This window comes from Pseudophryne corroboree, chromosome 1 (assembly GCF_028390025.1).
Source record: "Pseudophryne corroboree isolate aPseCor3 chromosome 1, aPseCor3.hap2, whole genome shotgun sequence".
Classification (NCBI taxonomy): domain Eukaryota; kingdom Metazoa; phylum Chordata; class Amphibia; order Anura; family Myobatrachidae; genus Pseudophryne; species Pseudophryne corroboree.
This window is the reverse complement of record NC_086444.1, coordinates 669,039,296-669,064,009: the sequence shown is the minus strand read 5'-3', so window position 1 is coordinate 669,064,009 and position 24,714 is coordinate 669,039,296. Positions and strand designations below refer to the sequence as shown.

The window sequence follows — 24,714 nt, the reverse complement described above, 5'->3', positions numbered from 1 at the left end:
CACGGGGTTTCCGTGAATGCTTTGTTGCGTTGCTGCTTAGTCGGGACAGCATACGTTTGTCATGTTTTACGGATTTGACATTTTTGCGGCCTCTATGTCACAGTTTGACCGATCGGTTTTGCAGGACTCTCAGTGCTCTCCCTCCCGTCTTGGGAGCTCTGGGACGTCCCCATTGTATCTGCACTCCAGTGGCCCCTAGTGGATGAAGGAGAAATCAGGATTTTGGTACTTACCGATAAATCCATTTCTCCGATTCCACAGGGGCCACTGGACGCCCACCCAGCGCTGTTTCTCTATCGTCCTAAGTGGATGCTGGGGTTCCTGAAAGGACCATGGGGAATAGCGGCTCCGCAGGAGACAGGGCACAAAAAAGTAAAGCTTTTACCAGATCAGGTGGTGTGCACTGGCTCCTCCCCCTATGACCCTCCTCCAGACTCCAGTTAGATTTTGTGCCCGAACGAGAAGGGTGCAATCTAGGTGGCTCTCCTAAAGAGCTGCTTAGAGAAAGTTTAGCTTAGGTTTTTTACTTTACAGTGAGTCCTGCTGGCAACAGGATCACTGCAACGAGGGACTTAGGGGAGAAGTAGTGAACTCACCTGCGTGCAGAGTGGATTTGCTGCTTGGCTACTGGACACTAGCTCCAGAGGGACGATCACAGGTACAGCCTGGATGGTCACCGGAGCCGCGCCGCCGGCCCCCTTGCAGACGCTGAAGAGAGAAGAGGTCCAAAATCGGCGGCTGAAGACTCCTGAGTCTTCATAAAGGTAGCGCACAGCACTGCAGCTGTGCGCCATTTTCCTCTCAGCACACTTCACACAACAGTCACTGAGGGTGCAGAGCGCTGGGGGGGGCGCTCTGAGAGGCAAATAAAAACCTTATTAGAGGCAAAAAATACCTCACATATAGCCCACAGAGGCTATATGGAGATATTTAACCCCTGCCTAACTTCAAAAATAGCGGGAGACGAGCCCGCCGAAAAAGGGGCGGGGCCTATCTCCTCAGCACACAGCGCCATTTTCTCTCACAGAAAAGCTGGAGAGAAGGCTCCCAGGCTCTCCCCTGCACTGCACTACAGAAACAGGGTTAAAACAGAGAGGGGGGGCACTGATTTTGGCGATATTGTATATATATAAAAGATGCTATAAGGGAGAAACACTTATATAAGGTTGTCCCTATATAATTATAGCGTTTTTGGTGTGTGCTGGCAGACTCTCCCTCTGTCTCCCCAAAGGGCTGGTGGGTCCTGTCCTCTGTCAGAGCATTCCCGGTGTGTGTGCTGTGTGTCGGTACGTGTGTGTCGACATGTATGAGGACGATGTTGGTGAGGAGGCGGAGAAATTGCCTGTAATGGTGATGTCACTCTCTAGGGAGTCGACACCGGAATGGATGGCTTATTTAGAGAATTACGTGAGAATGTCAACACGCTGCAAGGTCGGTTGACGACATGAGACGGCCGACAATCTATTAGGACCGGTCCAGGCGTCTCAGAAACACCGTCAGGGGTTTTAAAAACGCCCATTTACCTCAGTCGGTCGACACAGACACAGACACGGACACTGAATACAGTGTCGACGGTGAATAAACAAACGTATTTCTCATTAGGGCCACACGTTAAGGGCAATGAAGGAGGTGTTACGTGTTTCTGATACTACAAGTACCACAAGAAAGGGTATTATGTGGGAGTGAAAAAACTACCTGTAGTTTTTCCTGAATCAGATAAAATAAAATGAAGTGTGTGATGATGCGTAGGGTTACCCCGATAGCAAATATTGGCGTTATACCCTTTCCCGCCAGAAATTAGGGTACGTTGGGAAACACCCCTTAGGGTGATAAGGCGCTCACACGCTTATCAAGTGGCGTTACCGTCTCCAGATACGGCCGCCCTCAAGGAGCCAGCTGATAGGAAGCTGGAAAAATATCCTAAAAAGTATATACACACATACGGTGGTTATACTGCGACCAGCGATCGCCATCAGCCTGGAGATGCAGTGCTGGGTTGGCTTGGTCGGATTCCCTGACTGAAAATATTTTATTCATGTAGAGCATTTAATAGGATGCATTCTATATATATGTATGTGAGATGCACAGAGGGATATTTGCTCTCTGGCATCAAGATAAGTGCGTTGTCCATATCTCCCAGAAGATGTCAGGGACACGACAGTGGTCAGGTGATACAGATCCCATACGGCAGATGGAAGTATTGCTGTATAAAGGGAAGGAGTTATTTGGGGGTCGGTCCATCGGACCTGGGGACCACAGCAACAGCTGGGAAATCCAACCTTTTTTACCCCAAGTTACATCTCAGCTAAAAAAGACACCGTCTTTTCAGCCTCAATCTTTCCTTTCCCATGAGGGCATGCAGGCAAAAGGCCAGTCATATCTGCCCAGACATAGAGGTAAGGGAAGTAGACTGCAGCAGGCAGCCCTTTCCCAGGAAAAGAAGCCCTCCACCGCGTCTGCCAAGTCCTCAGCATGACGCTGGGGCCGTGCAAGCGGACTCAAGGTGGGGGGGTAGTCTCAAGAGTCTCAGGGCGCAGTGGGATCACTCGCAAGTTGACCCCTAGATCGTACGAGTATTATCCCAGGGGTAAAGATTGGAGAGTCGAGACATCTTCTCCTCGCAGGTTCCTGAAGTCTGCTTTACCAACGGCTCCCTCCGACAGGGAGGCAGCATTGGAAACAATTCACAAGCTGTATATCCAGCAGGTGATAATCAAAGTACCCCTCCTACGACAAGGAAAAGGGTATTATTTTTCCACACTATATTGTGGTACTGAAGCCAGACGGCTTGGTGACACATAGTCTAAATCTAAAATGTTTTGAACACTTACATAAAAGGTTCAAATCGAGATAAAGTCACTCAGAGCAGTGATAGCGAACCGGAAAAAAGGGGACTATATGGTGTCCCTGGACATCAAGGATTACCTCCATGTCCAAATTTTGTTCTTCTCATCAAGGGTACCTCTGGTTCGTGGTACAGAACTGTCAATATCAGTTTCAGACGATGCCGTTTGAATTATCCACGGCACCCCGGGCCTTTTTACCAAGGTAATGGCCGAAAAGATGTTTCTTCAAAGAAAAAAGGCATCTAAATTATCCCTTACTTGCACGACCTAAAAAGGGCAAGTTCCAGAGAACAGTTGGAGGTCGGAAGAGCACTATCTAAAGTAGTTCTTCGACGGCACGACTGGATTCTAAATATTCCAAGAATCGCAGCTGTTTTCCGACGATACGTCTGCTGTTCCTAGGGATGATTCTGGACACGGTTCAGAAAAAGGTTTTTCTTCCCGAGGAAAAAGCCAAGGAGTTATCCGACCTGTCAGGAACCTCCTAAAACCAGGAAAGGTGTCTGTACATCAATGCACAAGAGTCCTGGGAAAAATGGTGGCTTTTTACGAAGCAATTCCATTCGGCAGATTCCATGCAAGAATTTTCCAAAGGGATCTGTTGGACAAATGGTCAGGGTCGCATCCTCAGATGCACCTGCGAATAACCCTGTCGCCAAGGACAAGGGTATATCTTCTGTGGTGGTTGCAAAAGGCTCATCTATTGGAGGGCCGCAGATTCGGCATACAGGATTTGATCCTGGTGACCACGGACGCCAGCCTGAGAGGTTGGGGAGCAGTCACACAAGGAAGAAACTTCCAGGGGGTATGGACGAACCTGGAAAAGTCTCTTCACATAAACATTCTGGTACTAAGAGCAATCTAAAATGCTCTAAGCCAGGCGGAACCACTCCTGCAAGGAAAACCGGTGTTGATTCAGTCGGACAACATCACGGCGGTCGCCCATGTAAACAGACAGGGCGGCACAAGAAGCAGGAGTGCAATGGCAGAAGCTGCCAAGATTCTTCGCTGGGCGGAGAATCACGTAATAGCACTGTCAGCAGTGTTCTTCCCGGGCGTGGACAACTGGGAAGCAGACTTCCTCAGCAGACACGATATTCACCCCGGGAGAGGGGGGTCTTCATCCAGAAGTCTTCCACATGCTAATAAACTGTTGGGAAAGACCAATGGTAGACATGATGGCGTCTCGCCTCAACAAGAAACTGGACAAGTATTGCGCCAGGTCAAGAGATCCACAGGCAATAGCTGTGGACGCACTGGTAACACCTTGGGTGTACAAATCAGTATATGTGTTTCCTCCTCTGCCTCTCATACCAAAGGTATTGAAGATTATACGGTGAGGAGGAGTAAGAACAATACTAGTGGCTCCGGATTGGCCAAGAAGGACTTGGTACCCGGAACTTCAAGAGTTGGTCACGGACGACCCGTGCCCTCTACTTCTGAGAAGGGACCTGCTACAACAGGGTCCCTGTCTCTTTCAAGACTTACCGCGGCTGCGTTTGACGGCATGGCGGTTGAACGCCAGATCCTAAAAGGGAAAGGCATTCCAGAAGAAGTCATTCCTACCTTGATTAAGGCAAGGAAGGAAGTCACCGCGAAACATTATCACCGCATTTGGCGAAAATATGTCGCGTGGTGCGAGGATCGGAGTGTTCCGACGGAGGAATTTCAACTGGGTCGTTTCCTACATTTCCTACAATCAGGATTGTCTATGGGTCTCAAATTGAGATCTATTAAGGTTCAAATTTCGGCCCTGTCAATATTCTTCCAAAAAGAATTGGCCTCAGTTCCTGAGGTACAGACTTTTGTTAAAGGAGTACTGCATATACAGCCTCCTGTGGTGCCTCCGGTGGCACCGTGGGATCTAAATGTAGTTTTAGATTTCCTCAAATCCCATTGGTTTGAACCATTGAAAAATGTGGATTTTAAATATCTCACATGGAAAGTGACTATGTTACTGGCCCTGGCTTCCGCCAGGAGAGTATCTGAATTGGCGGCTTTATCTTATAAAAGCCCTTATCTAATCTTCCATTCGGATAGGGCAGAACTGAGGACTCGTCCGCATTTTCTCCCTAAGGTGGTATCAGCGTTTCACCTGAACCAACCTATTGTGGTGCCTGCGGCCACTGGCGACTTGGAGGACTCCAAGTTGTTGGACGTTGTCAGAGCCTTAAAAATATACATTTCAAGGACGGCTGAAGTCAGAAAATCTGACTCGCGGTTGATACTATATGCACCCAACAAGTTGGGTGCCCCTGCTTCTAAGCAGATGATTGCTCGTTGGATTTGTAACACAATTCAACTTGCTCATTCTGTGGCAGGCCTGCCACAGCCTAAATCTGTTAAGGCCCATTCCACAAGGAAGGTGGGCTCATCTTGGGCGGCTGCCCGAGGGGTCTCGGCATTACAATTCTGCCGAGCAGCTACGTGGTCGGGGGAAAACACGTTTGTAAAATTCTACAAATTTGATACCCTGGCAAAAGAGGACTTGGAATTCTCTCATTCGGTGCTGCAGAGTCATCCGCACTCTCCCGCCCGTTTGGGAGCTTTGGTATAATCCCCATGGTCCTTTCAGGAACCCCAGCATCCACTTAGGACGATAGAGAAAATAAGAATTTACTTACCGATAATTCTATTTCTCGGAGTCCGTAGTGGATGCTGGGCGCCCATCCCAAGTGCGGATTATCTGCAATACTGTACATAGTTATTGTTAACAAATTCGGGTTATATTGTTAAGGAGCCATCTTTAAGAGGCTCTTTCTGTTATCATACTGTTAACTGGGTTTAGATCACAAGTTGTACGGTGTGATTGGTGTGGCTGGTATGAGTCTTACCCGGGATTCAAATTGCCTCCCTTATTGTGTACGCTCGTCCGGGCACAGTACCTAACTGGAGTCTGGAGGAGGGTCATAGGGGGAGGAGCCAGTGCACACCACCTGATCTGGTAAAAGCTTTACTTTTTTGTGCCCTGTCTCCTGCGGAGCCGCTATTCCCCATGGTCCTTTCAGGAACCCCAGCATCCACTACGGACTCCGAGAAATAGAATTATCGGTAAGTAAATTCTTATTTTTTCCTCCTTCTACACTTATCGGGTTGCATGTCACTGTGTGACTACGCGTTTTGTTCCTATTACCCTATCGCTATGTTTCCAGGTTTCCTTGGTATTATCTGGTTTTAGTTGGCTTAGCGAACCACCTCTACTTTGAGGTTGGTCTTTTCCAGCTCTCCTTGGGCACAGTTTTAACTAGACTGGCTTGGAGGGGGGGGGGGGGGGGGGGACATAGTAGGGGAGGCGCTAGTCACAGTTATAAATTTAAAGTGCCAGCTCCCAGTTACTGCCTACTAGATCCCCATTGTATCTGCACTCCAGTGGCCCCTGTGGAATCGGAGAAAGGGATTTATCGGTAAGTACCAAAATCCTGATTTTTGTCCACTGTATTTTTGGAACCAGCACCGGCTGGTAATGGTTTTGGGGGGGACCTGCACATAATTTTTTTTTTTTTAAAGTAATAAAAACATGACCTAAAAATTGCCAATCGCATATGTATTCCATTTTAACCTTAAAATTTGCACCCTATTGCATCTGCGTTTTTTAGTAAAAAATCGCAAGTTACAAACATGCGATTTGGTTCGGGTTTTTTTTTTTTTTTAGACACATAAAAATCGCACCATATTACATCTATTTAGTGGGGGGACAATTTTTTTTAACACCGCAACTACCACTAGGGGTGCAAAACAGAGCAATTCAGTTGTTGCTCCATTCAGGTGCCCATTAGCCATGGGAGAGACATTTCTCATCACTGCCTCCTAAGTGGCAAGAAAAAAAAATGTTCAAAAAAAGTAATTGGTTTAGGAGCCCAAACAGGAGTTTGGGCATGCTAATCATGATTTTACACTGGACTAGCCGCTGTTACTTTGTGCTCCTAATGACTCATCTTAATGTCTTCGCTGTGAAGGATGAGTGGGACTCGATATCAATATATACCTTTAATACTGCAGATGACAGTGGCTTGTAATTTGCAGTAAAGTGCCAAAAAGACATATTATCTTCTTCCCACCTGCATTTACGATTGGTGGGTAGTCCCAAGTAGCAGTATGGCCAGTCCCAGGTCAGTGACGTTGGCATGCATGTGCACCTTTGCCAAATTAATGCGAAAAAGGAAAAAAGTATTGCCAGTGAAGGGAGAGGGATTTTAAGTGCCTCTGTCTCCCCAATCCTGGCACCTATAGAGACGGGGAAGTGCCCTTGTTTGAAAGAGGGGAATCCCCATAGAGGTTATTACCTGGTGATCAGTGTGATAACCAGGCAAAACTCCCTGCAGTATAGTAAAATCTTGTCTATGGGATAGGGGAAGGTTTAACATTCTCCCAAGCGTAAATTGATGGGAACTATTCAATTTTGTGCCATTGGGCATGAGTGGCGTTGGACACCCATTGCTTATCGTTGTTGCGAACAAAATGCGGGGGATTAGCAGTGTAAAGCATTTTCTCCCATCTAAAGTCAGTTAACGCATCCAAAAGCTGTGCACACTGTGGTTAAGATGACCAAATGAATGACTTTGGCCAGATTTCTGCTCACACCTCAGAATACTGCGAGCGGAAATCTGTTAAGTCAAATGCGCCCAGTGACGAAAACAATTTAATAGCTCCCGTTCCTTTAGGCTGGAGCTGTGGCAGTGATAAAACAATTGAATTCACTCACCCTAATAAAGGGAGTACAATTTATTTATGTACCCAATGATTTGACATGGGATGCAGTAAATATACCGGCGGTTGGGATCCCGGAGATCAGGAGACTGACGTCATAATCTTGACAGCCGGTGAAATGCAGACGGACAGACTCCTGATGCAGGGTCCATGCCACCAAACGAGTGGGACTACGTGTCTGGTGGTTCACTTTGCTCGCCACAGGTTGAAGTGCAGCGAGCCCACGAATTGACTCATAGCTGGGATTCCGACATATGGGATGACTTTGCAATAGGATTGTTCAGTAGTGGATATTGCACCATAGCAGGATGCACTGTAGTTGGATCACAGGATAGCACTGGTAGAATATGCACTGTAGCAGGATGACAGGATTGCACTGTGGTAGAGTATGCACGTACCAGGATTGTACTGTAGCTGGATCACAGGATAGCACTGGTAGAATATGCACTGTAGCAGGATGACAGGATTGCACTGTGGTAGAGTATGCACGTACCAGGATTGCACTGTAGCTGGATCACAGGATAGCACTGGTAGAATATGCACTGTAGCAGGATGATAGGATTGCACTGTGGTATAGGCATGTACCAGGATTGCACTGTAGCTGGATCACAGAATAGCACTGGTAGAATATGCACTGTAGCAGGATGACAGGATTGCACTGTGGTAGAGTATGCACGTACCAGGATTGCACTGCAGCTGGATCACAGGATAGCACTGGTAGAATATGCACTGTAGCAGGATGACAGGATTGCACTGTGGTAGAGTCTGGCAGTTCTATGGACGATTTAGTAGTAGAGACCAGCATAACCAGGACCAGGAGCTGAAACAACTTTGACACTATGAACTGGCAACAGGGAGCCTGTGTGGCTGGCCTAAGTAGTGAGTTCAGGTGCTGCTCACAGCTGTGGTAACAGCTAATTACCAAGCTGCAGATACAGAGCAGAGAGTGCTGAGCACCAGAGCAGAGAGCGCCACCGCAGGCATGGAGGAGAAACTGCATGGATTGTGACAAGTCATACTGAACTATATAAGTATATAAAATTTATATAAAATCGCGTAATTTACTGTCCCAGTTCAATCCAATCCGAAGTATATACAATGTCCGTTTCAGTCCTAATGTTCAGACCCATCTCTCCTCCTGATGGGATAATTACTCCAAATTGACCCCAAATTTATAAGAGAGAGGATATATAGTGTAATCTAGTTTATTGATTTTCCACAAATAATGTAAAAAATGTCAATGCACATCTAAAATCCACCAATGGTCAGGCAGAAAAGCGTACCGGATTTACAGGGGTGTCATGAAATGCCCACCCAAACAAGCTTAATGGTATCCCACGGGTACCTCCCGATTTTCTTAAGGTGCCGTGCTTCTATCTGTACCTGCAGTGTCCTGAAGAAAAGATATTCCGGTCTGCTTACAGTCTCCCCGATCAGCTCACCAACGCGTTTCTGCTCACATAGGAGCCTTTATCAAGGTATATCTTCAAAGCAGTCTATTTCATGCTGGATCAGACTCCCTATCCATCATGCTTATTACACGGCAGGATTGCCACTTCCAAAATCTGTACAGGCCCACTCAACTAGGTCGGTGGATTCTTCTTGGGCGGCTGTCCGGGGTGTCTCTGCTTTACAGCTCTGCCGATCAGTAACATGGTCAGGTTCGAACATGTTTGCAATGTTTTACAAGTTCGATATGTTGGCTTGTGAGGACCTTCAGTTTGGTCAGTCAGTTCTGCAGGAACCTCAGCACTCCCACCCGGTTTGGGAGCTTTGGTACATCCCCATGGTACTAAATGGATTCCCAGTATCCCCAAGGGATTTTAATTACCTACCAGTAAATCCTTTTCTCGTCCGTAGAGGATACTGGGCACCTGCCGGGTGCTTCGTTCTTCCTGCACTGTTACTTGGTTAAGTATTCTGGTTGGTTCAGCTGTTGCTGTTTCCTGGTTTCAAGTTTGGTTAGCATGGCTTTTCTCTTGTTCTGTGTGTGTTGGTTTGTAATCTCACTACTTTCCTTATCTATCCTTCTCTCAAAGTATGTCCGTCTCCTCGGGCACAGTTTCCTAGACTGAGTCTGGTAGGAGGGGCATAGAGGGAGGAGCCAGCACATACTATCAAATTCTTAGTGCCACAGGCTCCTAGTGAACGCGTCTACACCCCATGGTACTAAATGGATTCCCAGTATCCCCTATGGACTATGATAATAGGATTTACTGGTAGGTAATTAAAATGCTATTATTTACAGCATCCAATCAAGTTGTCATGTATTTTCAGCCATATTGGTATTGATAACCTTATTTTGAAAGCACCTGCCGACACACTTGCCTTGTGTTTCTGAGCTCTGCAGAATTATGGTTAATAATGTTGATACTTAAATGTGTGATTTTTTTTCTGTTTTTTTTCCCCCCCGTATAGCTATTGTGGGATTCATGATCCAGCTTGTGTTGTCTACTGCAATACAAGTAAAAAATGGTTCTGCAATGGACGCGGAAACACTTCTGGCAGGTAATAGCAAGCTTTTTGTTTTTATTATATTTTAGTTGAGTATGCTAGCATGTGACAGTACAGTATATTGTCTAATGTAAGCTACTGCTGTAATAAACTTGTCATGTCACGTCTAAGTGGGGTGGCTGTCGGCCCTGCCCGAAGAGGTGTGGATGCTATGTACAGCTCTACAGTAACACTACAGGCTGCAGAGTAGTGCTCATTGCATTCTGCAAGCCACATGCAGATGCCGAAGAAGCCACCCGCAGGTCCCATATTTTCGGCCATGATATAAAGGGTGTTCTAAAAGTCCCTTCACAGTGAATACTATCTCTGGCTGCTGATCTCCTTTGCAATGTATGTCACATTCTTTATTTTCAGGTTATACAGGAACAAGTGTTACCTGAAGTTACTCTGTTTTTTTGGGGGGGGTTTTAACAACAATTTCTTTATTAATATTAAAGAAAAACCATCGTAACAGTAGTCAAAATTACAATACATATAATGATGGCTATACAAAAGAACAAGAATAACAATACACAGGTTATGTTGTGGAAGAAGAACAATCCTCTTGTCAGATAATCAAGGACAGGGCAAAAAGAGTCTAGCAATATAGATAAGAGCCAACTTGAGAAGGAGAGTTAACCAGGTTAGGACTAAAGTCGGTAAGAGAACAGATAATTGGAAAGCAATTTTCGTGTAATAAAAGTAGATGTCCATGTGAAAGGCTATAAATAACCAATTCTAGTTGGAAAGGCCAAGGGATCGCCTAATGTCACACTAATATTTTACAATAGAATTTTGAGTAGCAAGTTAGTGATGACATAGAACATATAGCATAAAGGACATAATAGTTTTCACAAAAAGAAAAAATCAATTAAACTAGAACAAATTATAATCGACATAAGAGAGGGGGAGGGGATATAGAGACTTGTAATAGGAGATGTATAAAGCTTGAGAAGCTTGCCGTCTATCATAGAGCCAAACAAAACTAATCACTCTATTGTGTTTAATAATAAATACAGGTTGATTGTTTAAAGGTTTGGATAGGAAATGTTATTTGAACGGGCCTAAGTAAGGTTACGGAGAATTTGCCAATCTGTATTTTCAAAAATGTTCATAATGGTAGTTTGTGTGGAGGGGTCTTAAAAAGAAAAAAAAGGTTCCCATTTCAAATGGAATTTCTCTGCATTTTTATTTAAGTCTGGAAAGGCATCTCTCCTACCAAAATACATTAACTGGAGTAGTTTTTGTCTGACTTCTAATATGGATGGAGAGGACGCAGATATCCAATGAACCAAGATAATTTTCTTTGCCACTGTCACTATAATCGTTAGTAGGGGCGGAATGGTAGATTTGCGAGTGCCAAGGGCCCAACACCTAAAATCAGCTAAGAGACCAGCAGAAGGATTTGGAGAGAGTTGGAGATTAAACAAAGAATTTATGTAGTTGAGCAATTTACATTAAAAGCGTTTGATTTTCCCACACCTCCACATGTAGTGGAAAAAAATCCGCTCTAGAAACGACATTTCGAACAAGAACTATCAGTTTCAGGAAACATGTGAGCTCTCTGAGACTGGGAAATATAGGCTCTATGGATTGTTTTTAAATGTACTTCTTGTAAATATTAGGACTTCAAATGCTTCAGCGTCGTTTCATAATGCTTAGTGATGTCGGAGGTAACCTGTATGCTTGTTATATCGGATTGCCAAGCTTTTAAAGGCTTTGACCAAGCCACAGTAGCAGAGTCAGGGGAAAGAAGAGAATAAAGCAACTTAGCGTGGTACGTCATAAGTTTTAGAGCATTAAATAAGCTATTTAAAAGATCAGTAGAGAGGGCAATACGAGTAGAGGGAACCATTGAGGGGAGGGTTTATTTTCAGGCCGAATTAAGAGTGAAAACCAAATCAAAGCGTGATCAGAAATTGCCATTGGTTCAATATCGGAGTCAGTGATTTTTGGAAATAGTTGATGTGATATAAAATTGTAGTCGATTCGTGAGAAAGTGTTGTGTGCAGCTGAAACACAGGTATAATTTTTGTCCAAGTGGTGCAGAGCTCTCCAGATGCCGACAAGCTGTAAAGAGGAACATAAATGTGAAATACCCAATTTAGGAAGGTGAAGCGAAGTACCAGAAATGTTCGAGCGGTCTAGATAAGGGGAAGTAATTAGTTTAAAGTCTCCACACATAATCAAAGTGTTATGGGCATGAGGAAGAATGAGTTTGGAGATCAACAATTGAAAAAATGACTTACTATAAACATTAGGAGCATATATATTGCAAAAAATATAAGGGATCTCATACAAAGTGAGTTCAGTGATGAGGAAACTACCGGTAGGATCCGCATCAACTCGATATGGCGTTTAGCTAATAAGACCACACCGCGTGCTTTGGAATTAAATGGGGCATCTGCAATCAAGAACCACTGAAGCATTTGAAGTTTAAGTGTTTCTAGGTGGGTCAGGTGTGACTCCTGTAAGAAAATAATATAAACATCTTGTTTAGTCAGATATTGGAGGATTTTGCTCCTCTTAGCTGTAGAGTTGATACCCCCAACATTAAGGGAGCCTATCTTAATTTCAGTCATTTATAATGAAGAGCAAAGTGACAGCGAGCAACTGAAAACAACAAGCAAGTAATAAATCAGTGCCTCTATATCTAGGTGGAATGGGGAGAGGAGGAGGAGGGACATAGGTGAAACAAGAAGAACAAAAAACAAACCAAATCAAAATATACATAATGTCTGTATTAATACAGACAGAAATCCGGTACTTAGATTTCAGATAACACAGAAAACAAACGCTGTTGAATTTCGGCTTAGCATTCCGGTAGGCAGCGCTTCCACGAATAATTAGGTATAAATAAAGGAGACCAATAAAATGTACAATGAAATGCTGCCAATGATTCTAAAAAAGAACTACCTTGTTAAGCCTGTGGCTAAGTGTAAGTATATAGAAAGTCATCCACCTTAGTAGAATTTAAAATACTTTTCTCTAACGTCCTAAGTGGATGCTGGGGACTCCGTAAGGACCATGGGGAATAGCGGCTCCGCAGGAGACTGGGCACATCTAAAGAAAGCTTTAGGACTAACTGGTGTGCACTGGCTCCTCCCCCTATGACCCTCCTCCAAGCCTCAGTTAGATTTCTGTGCCCGACGAGAAGGGTGCACACTAGGGGCTCTCCTGAGCTTCTTAGTGAAAGTTTTAGTTTAGGTTTGTTATTTTCAGTGAGACCTGCTGGCAACAGGCTCACTGCATCGAGGGACTAAGGGGAGAAGAAGCGAACTCACCTGCGTGCAGAGTGGATTGGGCTTCTTGGCTACTGGACATTAGCTCCAGAGGGACGATCACAGGTTCAGCCTGGATGGGTCCCGGAGCCGCGCCGCCGGCCCCCTTACAGAGCCAGAAGAGCGAAGAGGTCCGGAGAAAGCGGCGGCAGAAGACGTTCCTGTCTTCAAATAAGGTAGCGCACAGCACTGCAGCTGTGCGCCATTGCTCTCAGCACACTTCACACTCCGGTCACTGAGGGTGCAGGGCGCTGGGGGGGGCGCCCTGAGACGCAATGAAACATGACAGAAATACCTTACATGGCAAAAAAAATGCATCACATATAGCTCCTGGGCTATATGGATGCATTTAACCCCTGCCAGAATATACAAAAAACCGGGAGATAGGCTCCGCCCCCTTTTCGGCGGCCTTATCTCCTCAGCACACTGGCGCCATTTTCCCTCACAGCTCAGTTGGAGGGAAGCTCCCTGACTCTTCCCTGCACTACAGAAAGGGTTAAAAAAAAGAGAGGGGGGCACTATTTAGGCGCAGTATTAAAACATACAGCAGCTATAAGGGAAAAACACTTATATAAGGTTATCCCTGTATATATATAGCGCTCTGGTGTGTGCTGGCATACTCTCCCTCTGTCTCCCCAAAGGGCTAGTGGGGTCCTGTCCTCTATCAGAGCATTCCCTGTGTGTGTGCGGTGTGTCGGTACGTTTGTGTCGACATGTATGAGGAGAAAAATGATGTGGAGACGGAGCAGAGTGTCTGTAACAGTGATGTCACCCCCTAGGGGGTCGACACCTGAGTGGATGTACTGTTGAAAATTACGTGACAGTGTCAGCTCTATATAAAAAAACAGTGGTTGACATGAGACAGCCGGCTACTCAGCTTGTGCCTGTCCAGACGTCTCATAGGCCGTCAGGGGCTCTAAAGCGGCCGTTACCTCAGATGGCAGATACAGACGCCGACACGGATACTGACTCCTGTGTCGACGGTGAAGAGACAACCGTGATTTCCAGTAGGGCCACACGTTACATGATTGAGACAATGGCAAATGTTTTTATACATTTCTGATAATACGAGTACCACCAAAAAGGGGTATTATGTTCGGTGAGGGAAAAACTACCTGTAGTTTTCCTGAATCTGAGAAATAAAATGAGGTGTGTGATGATGCGTGGGTTTCCCCCCGATAACAATTGATAATTTCTTAAAAGTATTGGCTGCATACCCTTTCCCGCCAGAGGTTAGGGTGCGTTGGGAAACACCCCCTAGGGGGGATAAGGCACTCACACGCTTGTAAGAACAAGGGCTCTACCCTCTCATGAGATGGCCGCCCTTAAGGATCCTGCTGATAGAAAGCAGGAGGGTATCCAAAAAGGTATTTACACACATACTGGTGTTATACTGCGACCAGCAATCGCCTCAGCCTGGAGGTGCAGTGCTGGGTTGGCATGGTCGGATTCCCTGACTGGAAATATTGATATCCTAGATAAGGATAGTATATTATTGCCTATAGAGCATTTAAAAGATGCATTTCTATATATGCATGATGCACAGCGGAATATTTGCCGACTGGCATCAAGTATAAGTGCGTTGTCCAATTCTACCAGTAAAATGGTCAGGTGATGCGGATTCCAAACAGCATTTGGAAGTATTGCCTTTGAAAAGGGACATTTGGGGTCGGTCTTTTAGACCTGGTGGCCACGGCAACAACTGGGAAATCCACGTTTGTACCCCAGGTCGCCTCTCAAAATAAGACGCCGTATTATCAGGCGCAGTCCTTTGTTGGCAAGCGGACAAAAGGTTCCTCTTTTCTGCTCGTGACAGAGGGAGAGGAAAAAGGCTGAAGAGATTAGCCAGTTCCCAGGAACAGAAACCCTTTCCCGCCTCTGCCAAGCCCTCAGTATGACGCTAGGGCCTTACAAGCTCAGGCACGGTGGGGGCCCGTTCTCAATGAATTTCAGTGCGCAGTGGGCTCACTCGCAAGTAGACCCCTGGATCCTTCAGGTAATATCTCAAGGGTACATATTGGAATTCGAGACGTCTCCCCCTCGCCGTTTCCAAAAGTCGGCTTCACCGACGTCTCCCTCTGACAGGGAGGCAGTTTTGGAAGCCATTCACAAGCTGTATTCCCAGCAGGTGATAATCAAGGTACCCCTCCTGCAACAGGGAACGGGGTATTATTCCACACTATTGTGGTACCGAAGCCAGACGGCTCGGTGAGACCGATTCTAAATCTAAAATCTTTGAACACTTACATACAGAGGTTCAAATTCAAGATTGAGTCACTCAGAGCAGTGATTGCGAACCTGGAAGAAGGGGACTACATGATGTCTCGGGACATCAAGGATGCTTACCTTCATGTCAAAATTTACCCTTCTCACCAAGGGTACCTCAGGTTATGGTACAGAACTGTCACTATCAGTTCAGACGCTGCCGTAGGGATGGTCCACGGCACCCCGGGTCTTTACCAAGGTAATGGCCGAAATGATATCCCTTCGAAGGAAGGAAATTTTAGTTATCCCTTACTTGGACGATTCCCTGATAAGGGTAAGATCCAGGGAACAGTTGGAAGTCGGTGTAGCACTATCTCAGGTAGTGTTGCGGCAGCACGATTGGATTCTCAATATTCCAAAATCGCAGCTGGTTCCGACGACTTGTCTTCTGTTTCCTAGGGATGTTCCTGGACACAGTCCAAAAAAAAAAAAAAAAAAAGTTTCTCCCGGAAGAGAAAGCCAGGGAGTTATCCGAGCTAGTCAGGAACCTCCTAAAACCGAACCAAGGCTCAGTGCATCAATGCACAAGGGTTCGGGGTAAAAATGGTGGCTTCCTACGAAGCAATCCCATTCGCTAGATTCCACGCAAGAACTTTCCAGTGGAACCTACTGGACAAATGGTCCGGGTCGCATTTTCAGATGCATCAGCGGATAACCCTGTCACCAAGGACAAGGGTATCCATCCTGTGGTGGTTGCAGAGTGCTCATCTTCTAGAGGGCCGCAGATTCGGCATTCAGGACTGGGTCCTGGTGACCACGGATGCCAGCCTGCGAGGCTGGGGAGCAGTCACACAGGGAAGGAATATCCAGGGCTTAGGGTCAAGCCTGGATACATCACTTCACATAAATATCCTGAAGATAAGGGCCATTTACAATGCTCTAAGCTTAGCAAGACCTCAGCTTCAAGGTCAGCCGGTGTTGATCCAGTCGGACAACATCATGGCAGTCACCCACGTAAACAGACAGGGTGGCACAAGAAGCAGGAGGGCAATGGCAGGAGCTGCAGGGATTCTTCGCTGGGCGGAAAATCATGTGATAGCACTGTCAACAGTATTCATTCCGGGAGTGGACAACTGGGAAGCAGACTTCCTCAGCACGACCTCCACCCGGGAGAGTGGGGACTTCACCCAGAAGTCGTCCACATGATTAAAAAACTCGACAGGTATTGCGCCTCCTTTTGTGCCTCCAGTGGCAATTTGGGATCTCAATGTAGTTTGGGTTCCAAAAGTCACATTGGTTGAACCACTTAAATCTGTGGAGTTAAAATATCTCACATGGAAAGTGGTCATGCTGTTGGCCCTGGCCTGGGCCAGGCGCGTGTCAGAATTGGCGGCTTTATCCTGTAAAAGCCCTTATCTGATTTTCCATTCGGACAGGGCGGAATTGAGGACTCGTCCTCAGTTTCTCCCTAAGGTGGTTCCAGCGTTTTCACCTGAACCAACCTGTTGTGGTGCCTGCGGCTACTAGGGACTTGGAGGAATCCAAGTTGCTGGATGTTGTCAGGGCCCTGAAAATATTCCAGGACGGCTGGAGTCAGGAAATCTGACTCGCTGTTTATCCTGTATGCACCCAACAAGCTGGGTGCTCCTGCTTCTAAGCAGACTATTGCTCGTTGGATTTGTAGTACAATTCAGCTTGCACATTCTGTGGCAGGCCTGCCACAGCTAAAATCTGTAAAAGCCCGTTCCACAAGGAAAGTGGGCTCATCTTGGGCGGCTGCCCGAGGGGTCTCGGCTTTACAACTTTGCCGAGCAGTTACTTGGTCAGGGGCAAACACGTTTGCTAAATTCTACAAATTTGATACCCTGGCTGAGGAGGACCTGGAGTTCTCTCATTCGGTGCTGCAGAGTCATCCGCACTCTCCCGCCCGTTTGGGAGCTTTGGTATAATCCCCATGGTCCTTACGGAGTCCCCAGCATCCACTTAGGACGTTAGAGAAAATAAGAATTTACTTACCGATAATTCTATTTCTCATAGTCCGTAGTGGATGCTGGGCGCCCATCCCAAATGCGGATTGTCTGCAATACTTGTACATAGTTACAAAAATCGGGTTATTATTGTTGGGAGCCATCTTTTCAGAGGCTCCTCTGTTATCATACTGTTAACTGGGTTCAGATCACAAGTTATACGGTGTGATTGGTGTGGCTGGTATGAGTCTAACCCGGGATTCAAAATCCTTCCTTATTGTGTACGCTCGTCCGGGCACAGTATCCTAACTGAGGCTTGGAGGAGGGTCATAGGGGGAGGAGCCAGTGCACACCAGTTAGTCCTAAAGCTTTCTTTAGATGTGCCCAGTCTCCTGCGGAGCCGCTATTCCCCATGGTCCTTACGGAGTCCCCAGCATCCACTACGGACTATGAGAAATAGAATTATCGGTAAGTAAATTCTTTTTTTTTTTTTTTTAAATGGCATAGAAAAAAAATAATAGTCTTAGTAGACAACCTGATATGTAAAATTAAACAGTGATGAGGTTCAAAGTGATCCTGAAAACATTCTTGCAGTATAAATGAAAGAATAGACTCATACGACCAGCACATCATGTCAGGGAGAATGTCTTGCAGTGGGTCGTGAGTGTAGAGAGTCGAAAAATGACCATCCAGCGGAATCTGAGGCAGGAGAATAGGTAAATTAAGAAGGTGCAGCAGAAGGAACATCGGCAGTGTCTTCCCGATTATCAGAGGCTCCATCATGACGATAGGCCAAGGCATCATCAGGAGATGTAAAGTCCAGCGGTTTGTCACCTTCATAGATTCTGAGTTTTGCAGGGTAAAGCATAGAAAATTTCAGTTTCTCCTGAACTAATTTAGGGCAAACCAGGTTAAACTCTTTTCTAGCCCTGGTCAATTCGGCAGAAAAATCCTGGAAAATAAATAGACGAGTATTTTCCCACATCACAGATCTTTGTTCACGGGAGACTGTCCAAAAGGCCATTTTATAGAGATAGTTGAGGCAACGGAAAAGCGTGATCCGCGGGCAGCCATAAGTTGTACGTGGAGGGGGCCCCACTCTATGTACCCTTTCAATTACGAGGTCTTTACAAGCATCTGTGATATTTAAGAGGGATGGCAGAGTGGTCTGAACAAAATTAACTAGGTCAGCACCTTTTATGGTCTCAGGTAAGCCCACTAACCTAATATTGTTCCGTCGTGAGCGATTTTCTGCGTCTTCCAGACTGTTCCATAATTGGTCATTTTCTTTTTGTAGACGAAGGATGGAGCATTGAGCGGTCTCCTTATCATGGCTTAAAACCCATATTTGATTATCATGGACTGACACCTTATGTGTGAGGTGTTGAAGCTGCTGTGTAATATCAGACACAGCCTTAGATAACCGGGGACCCATGGTGCTGGTTATAGCAGCTTGCCAGTTCAGAATAGGTAATTGGGGCATCCGGGGGGTGACTGACCTGAGGAGGATCTCTGGCAAACAGGGCAGTTGCGGTTTTCTTAGCCGCGGGAGACGCCGGTGGGGTAGTGCTGCTCGACGCCATATTGGGGTTGTCGCGTCTCTTTTCCTGTCTCAGCGGCTGCAGGAGAGGACAGCGTCGGCGCGGCGGGTAATGAGAGAAACTACGGGTCTCGGTGAAAGCCGTAAAAACGGCTTTTAAAAGCTATGTGGCCGTGTGCTTCCCGGAGCAGTGCTGGGAGACCACCTCACAGCATCAAGCCGGAACGGAACGGGAAGTCTGAAGTTCCTCTGTTTAAAAGTGAGAATTAGTAATATAAAAAGCATGCTGCTTTTGTAGCCTCTGTTTACTGACCTTTTGTAGAAGGTGTTGGCAAATTCTGGGATGTCCGAAAGTAGGTTTTTCTCCTGCAGGGTCCACAGGATATCCACAGGATACATTGGGATATGGTGGTAGCGACAGCGATTCTGCACCAAACGGTCAAAGCTTTTTGGCCTCCCAGCATGCAGTGGGTCCGTCCATATATCCCTGTCTCTTGGCTCAGGCAAATCAGTTTTCTCCTTCGTCCTAGAGGATGCTGGGGACTCCAAAAGGACCATGGGGGTATAGACTGGATCCGCAGGAGACATGGGCACTTTAAGACTTTAATGGGTGTGAACTGGCTCCTCCCTCTATGCCCCTCCTCCAGACCTCTGTTAGATTCTGTGCCCAGAGGAGACTGGTCACACACTAGGGGAGCTCTACAGAGTTTCTCTAAAAAAGACTTTTGTTAGGTTTATTATTTTCAGGGAGCACTGCTGGCAACAGGCTCCCTGCTTCGTGGGACTGAGGGGAGAGAAGCAGACCTACTTCTGTGAGTTCAAAGGTTCTGCTTCTTGGGCTACTGGACACCATTCGCTCGAGAGGGTCTGATCACTTGGTATAGTCTAGCTGTTCGTTTCCGGAGCCGCGCCGCCGCCGCCCTCACAGAGCCTGAAGTAAGAAGCCGGGTGAGTAGCAGAAGCAAGAAGACTTAAGAGGCGACAGAAGACTTCAGTTCTTCCTTGAGGTACCGCGCAGCGGTCGCGCTGCACGCCATTGCTCCCACACACACAAGGCACTACATGGGCGCAGGGGGGGCGCCCTGGGCAGCAATAAAACCTCTAACGGAGACTGGCAAGTTGGTATATAGTGCAAAGGCACTGTATACAGACCCCCGCCAGTATACAGAAAAGCAGGACACAAGCGCGCCATTGCGGGGGCGGGGCTTCGTCCTCCAGCTCTAACCAGCGCCATTTTATCTCTGCTTGCTGCAGAGACGCTGCTCCTGGCCCTTCACTGCTGTCACAAGTAAAAGGGTGCAAAAAACAAGGGAGGGGCACAGCAATTTGGTGTTGGTTACTATTATATAAAAGCGCTTATAGGTCTGGGGCATTATTTAATTCTTTCAGACCGATGAGGCGCTGGGTGTGAGCTGGCAAACCCCCTCTCTGTCTCACTGAAGGGCCTTACTGTGGGTCTGTCCCCTATAGCCCAGTGTGTTTGTGGGTGTCGGTACGCGTGTGTCGACATTTCTGAGGCTGAAAGCTCTTCCCAGGTGGGGACTGAACAGAATGAGGGCGTGACTCTGTCGGCACAGCCGACTGCTGATTGGGTAGAGATGTAGAGTGTTTTAAATACAAGTTTGGCTTTGTTGCACAAGAGGTTGGACAAATCTGAGACTCAGAACCAAGCATGGAGACAATCCATGGGAGATGTTTTGTCACAATCTCAGACCCCCTCAGGGTCCCAGAAACGTTCATTTACCCAGATAGCAGACACAGATACCGACACGGATTCAGAATCCAGTGTTGACTATAATGATGCCAAGTTATATCCTAAGGTGGCTAAGATTATTCAGTACATGATTGTGGCAATAAAAGAAGTGTTACATATCACAGAAGACCCCGCTGTTCTGAGACAAGGGTCTGTATGTTTAAGGGAAAGAAACCTGAGGTAACTTTTCCTCCCTCTCATGAACTGAACGCTCTTTTTGAAAAAGCTTGGGTATCTCCTGACGAGAGACTACTGATTCCCAGGAGGATTTCTATGGCGTATCCATTTCCCTCGGGGTATATGTACGGTGGGAATCCTTCCCTATGGGGGACAAAGCCCTGGCGCGTTTGTTCAAGAAGGTGGCGCTACCGTCCCCGGACATGGCAGCACTTAAAGATCCTGCCGATCGTAAGCAGGAAACTACCTTGAAGATCACTTGTCATCTGAAATAGACACCCTGCATAGGGAAAGCATGCTTTTGACGCTGGGTCACATCAGGGACGCTGCAGTTTATCTAAAGGACGCTGCAAGAGATATTGGCCTCTTGGCTTCAAGGGCCAATGCCATGGCAATCTCGGCTAGGAGGGCGTTGTGGACTCATCAATGGAATGGTGATGCTGATTCTAAAAAGGCTATGGAGGCTCTGCCCTTCAAAGGTGAAGTTTTGTTTTGTGAAGGCCTCGCGGACCTGGTTTCTACAGCTACCGTGGGTAAGTCATCCTTTTTGCCTTTTGTCCCCCCACAGCAAAAGAAAACCCCTCAATACCAGATGCAGTCCTTTCGGTCTCATAAATTCAGGAAAGGATGAGGGTCCTCTTTCCTTGCTGCTAGAGGTAAAGGAAAAAGATCGCCGGCTGTGGCAAGCTTCCAGGAGCAGATGTCCTCCCCGGCTTCTGCCAAATCCACCGCTTGACGCTGGGGCTCCGCTGCGGGAGTCCGCACTGGTGGGGGCGCGTCTTCAGCTCTTCAGTCAGGTCTAGGTTCACTCTGGCCTGGATCATTGGGTGCTGGAAATTGTGACCCAAGGATACAAACTGGAGTTTCAAGATGTGCCTCTGCACCGATTTTTCAAATCTGCCTTGCTAGCTTCTTTTCCAGAAAGAGAGGTAGTGTGTGCGGCAATACAAAAGCTGTGTCGGCATCAAGTCATTGTCGCGGTACCTCTGTTACAGCGGGGGGAAGGGTTTTATTCAACCCTGTTCGTGGTCCCGAAAACCGGATGGCTCGGTCAGACCGATTCTAAACTTAAAATCCCTCAATCTGTATTTAAAAAGACTCAAATTCAAGATGGAATCTCTCAGGGCAGTGATCTCCAGTCTGGAGGGGGAGGATTTTATGGTGTCAGTCGACATAAAAGATGCTTACCTACATGTCCCCATATATCCTCCACATCAGGCGTACCTGAGGTTCGCTCTTCAGGATTGTCACTACCAATTTCAGACGTTGCCGTTTGGTCTTTCCACGGCCCCGAGGATTTTCACCAAGGTAATGGCGGAAATGATGGTACTCCTGCGCAAGCAAGGGGTCACAATTATCCCATACTTGGAAGATCTCCTGATAAAGGCGAGATCACAGGAGGAGTTGCTAAAAAAGTTGCGCTCTCCCTGACAGTTCTGCAGCAACATGGCTGGCTCCTAAATTTGCTAAAGTCGCAGTTGATTCCGACAACACGGCTGTCGTTTTTGGGCATGATTCTGGACACGGAACTACAGATAATTTTTTCCCGTTGGAAAAAGCTCTGGAACTCCAGAACATGGTCAAGAAGCTTCTGAAACCGGCAAGAGTGTCTATTCATCAATGTACTCGAGTGTTGGGGAAAATGGTGGTGGCCTACGAGGCCATTCCGTTTGGCAGGTTCCATGTTATAACTTTTCAGTGGGACCTGTTGAACAAGTGGTTCGGGTCCCATCTACACATGCACCGTAAGATAAGCCTGTCCCCCAGGGCCAGGATTTCTCTCCTGTGGTGGCTCCAACTTTCTCTCCTTCTAGAGGGTCGCAGGTTCGGGATCCAAGATTGGATCTTGGTGACCACGGATGCGAGTCTCCGAGGTTGGGGAGCAGTCACACAGGGGGTACATTTCCAGGGAAAATGGTCAAGCCAAGAAGCTTGTCTACACATAAACATTCTGGAATTAAGGGCCATCTACAACGGCCTTCTACAAGCGGAACATCTGCTGCGCAGCCTACCCGTCCTGATTCAGTCGGACAACATAACAGCGATGGCGCACATAAACCGCTAAGGCGGAACAAGGAGCAGAGCGGCGATGGCGGAGGCCACAAAGATTCTTTGCTGGGCGGAAAAACATGCAAGCGCTCTGTCAGCGGTTTTCATTCCAGGCGTGGACAACTGGGAAGCAGACTTCCTCAGCAGACACGATCTCCATCCAGGAGAGTGGGGTCTTCATCAAGAGGTCTTTGCAGAAGTGACTGGTCGTTGGGGAATTCCTCAAATAGACATGATGGCGTCTCGCCTCAACAAGAAGCTTCAGACTTATTGTTCCAGGTCAAGGGACCCTCAGGCAGTAGCTGTGGATGCTCTAGTGACGCCATAGGTGTTTCGGTCAGTCTATGTGTTCCCTCCACTTCCTCTCATCCCAAAGGTGATAAGGATCATAAGAAGAACAAGGGTTCAGGCGATACTCGTTGTTCCAGATTGGCCACGGAGGGCCTGGTATCCAGATCTTCAGGAATTACTCATAGGAGATCCCTGGCCTCTTCCTCTAAGAGAGGATCTATTACAGCAAGGGCCGTGCGTGTTCCAAGACTTACTGTGGTTGCGTTTGTCGGCATGGCGGTTGAATCCTAGCTCGAAAGGGTATTCCCGGAGAAGTCATCCCCACTCTACTGAAAGCTAGAAAGGAGGTAACGGCGAAGCATTACCACCGTATTTAGAAAAAATGTGTCTTGGTGCGAATCCAAGAAGGCGCCTGCGGAAGAATTTCAGCGGGGTCGTTTTCTCCATTTTTTGCAAGCTGGTGTGGATGCGGGCCTTAAGTTAGGCTCCATTAAAGTGCAGATCTTGGCCTTATCTATTTTATTTCAAAAGGAATTGGCCTCGCTTCCAGAAGTACAGACTTTCGTGAAGGGCGTGCTGCACATCCAGCCTCCATTTGTGCCCCCAGTGGCACCATGAGACCTTAATGTGGTGTTACAGTTCCTTACGTCGCATTGGTTTGAACCTTTACAAAAGATTGAGTTGAAATTTCTCACTTGGAAAGTGGTCATGCTATTGGCCTTGGCGTCTGCAAGGCAGGTGTCAGAGTTGGCGGCTTTGTCTCACAAAAGCCCCTACTTGGTTTTCCATGTAGATAGAGCGGAGTTGAGGACTCGTCAACAATTTCTCCCAAAGGTGGTTTCTTCGTTTCACATGAACCAACCTATTGGGGTACCTGGGGTACTGAAGCCTTGGCTGAGTCAAAGTCTCTCGATGTGGTCAGGGCTTTGAAAATTTATGTAGCCAGAACGGCTCGTATTGGGAAAGCAGAGGCTCTGTTTGTTCTGTATGCTTCCAACAAGGTTGGGGCTCCTGCTTCTAAGCAGACTATTGCACGTTGGATCTGTACTACGATTCAACATGCTCATTCTACGGCTGGATTGCCGTTACCGAAATCGGTGAAGGCCCATTCCACTAGGAGGGTGGGCTCGTCTTTGGGCGACTGCCCGGGGTCTCTCGGCGTTACAACTTTGTCGAGCAGCTACTTGGTCGTAGTTCAAACACTTTTGCAAAATTCTACAAGTTTGATACTCTGGCTGATGAGGACCTCATGTTTGCTCAATCGGTGCTGTAGAGTCATCCGCACTCTCCCGCTCGGTCTGGAGCTTTGGTATAGACCCCATGGTCCTTTTGGAGTCCCCAGCATCCTCTAGGACGAAGGAGAAAATAGGATTTTAATACCTACCGGTAAATCCTTTCTCTATCG

At 46.9% G+C, this 24,714-nt stretch overlaps 1 protein-coding gene across 1 annotated transcript in view; it reads left to right on the top strand.

The window, feature by feature from the left end:
• UPF1 (UPF1 RNA helicase and ATPase) overlaps positions 1-24,714 on the top strand; it is a 477,022-nt gene that overhangs the window by 60,269 nt on the left and 392,039 nt on the right. The window contains exon 3 of the mRNA XM_063955016.1: positions 9,972-10,061. Coding sequence (XP_063811086.1) covers positions 9,972-10,061 — 90 coding nt within the window. The remainder of the gene's footprint in view (positions 1-9,971; positions 10,062-24,714) is intronic.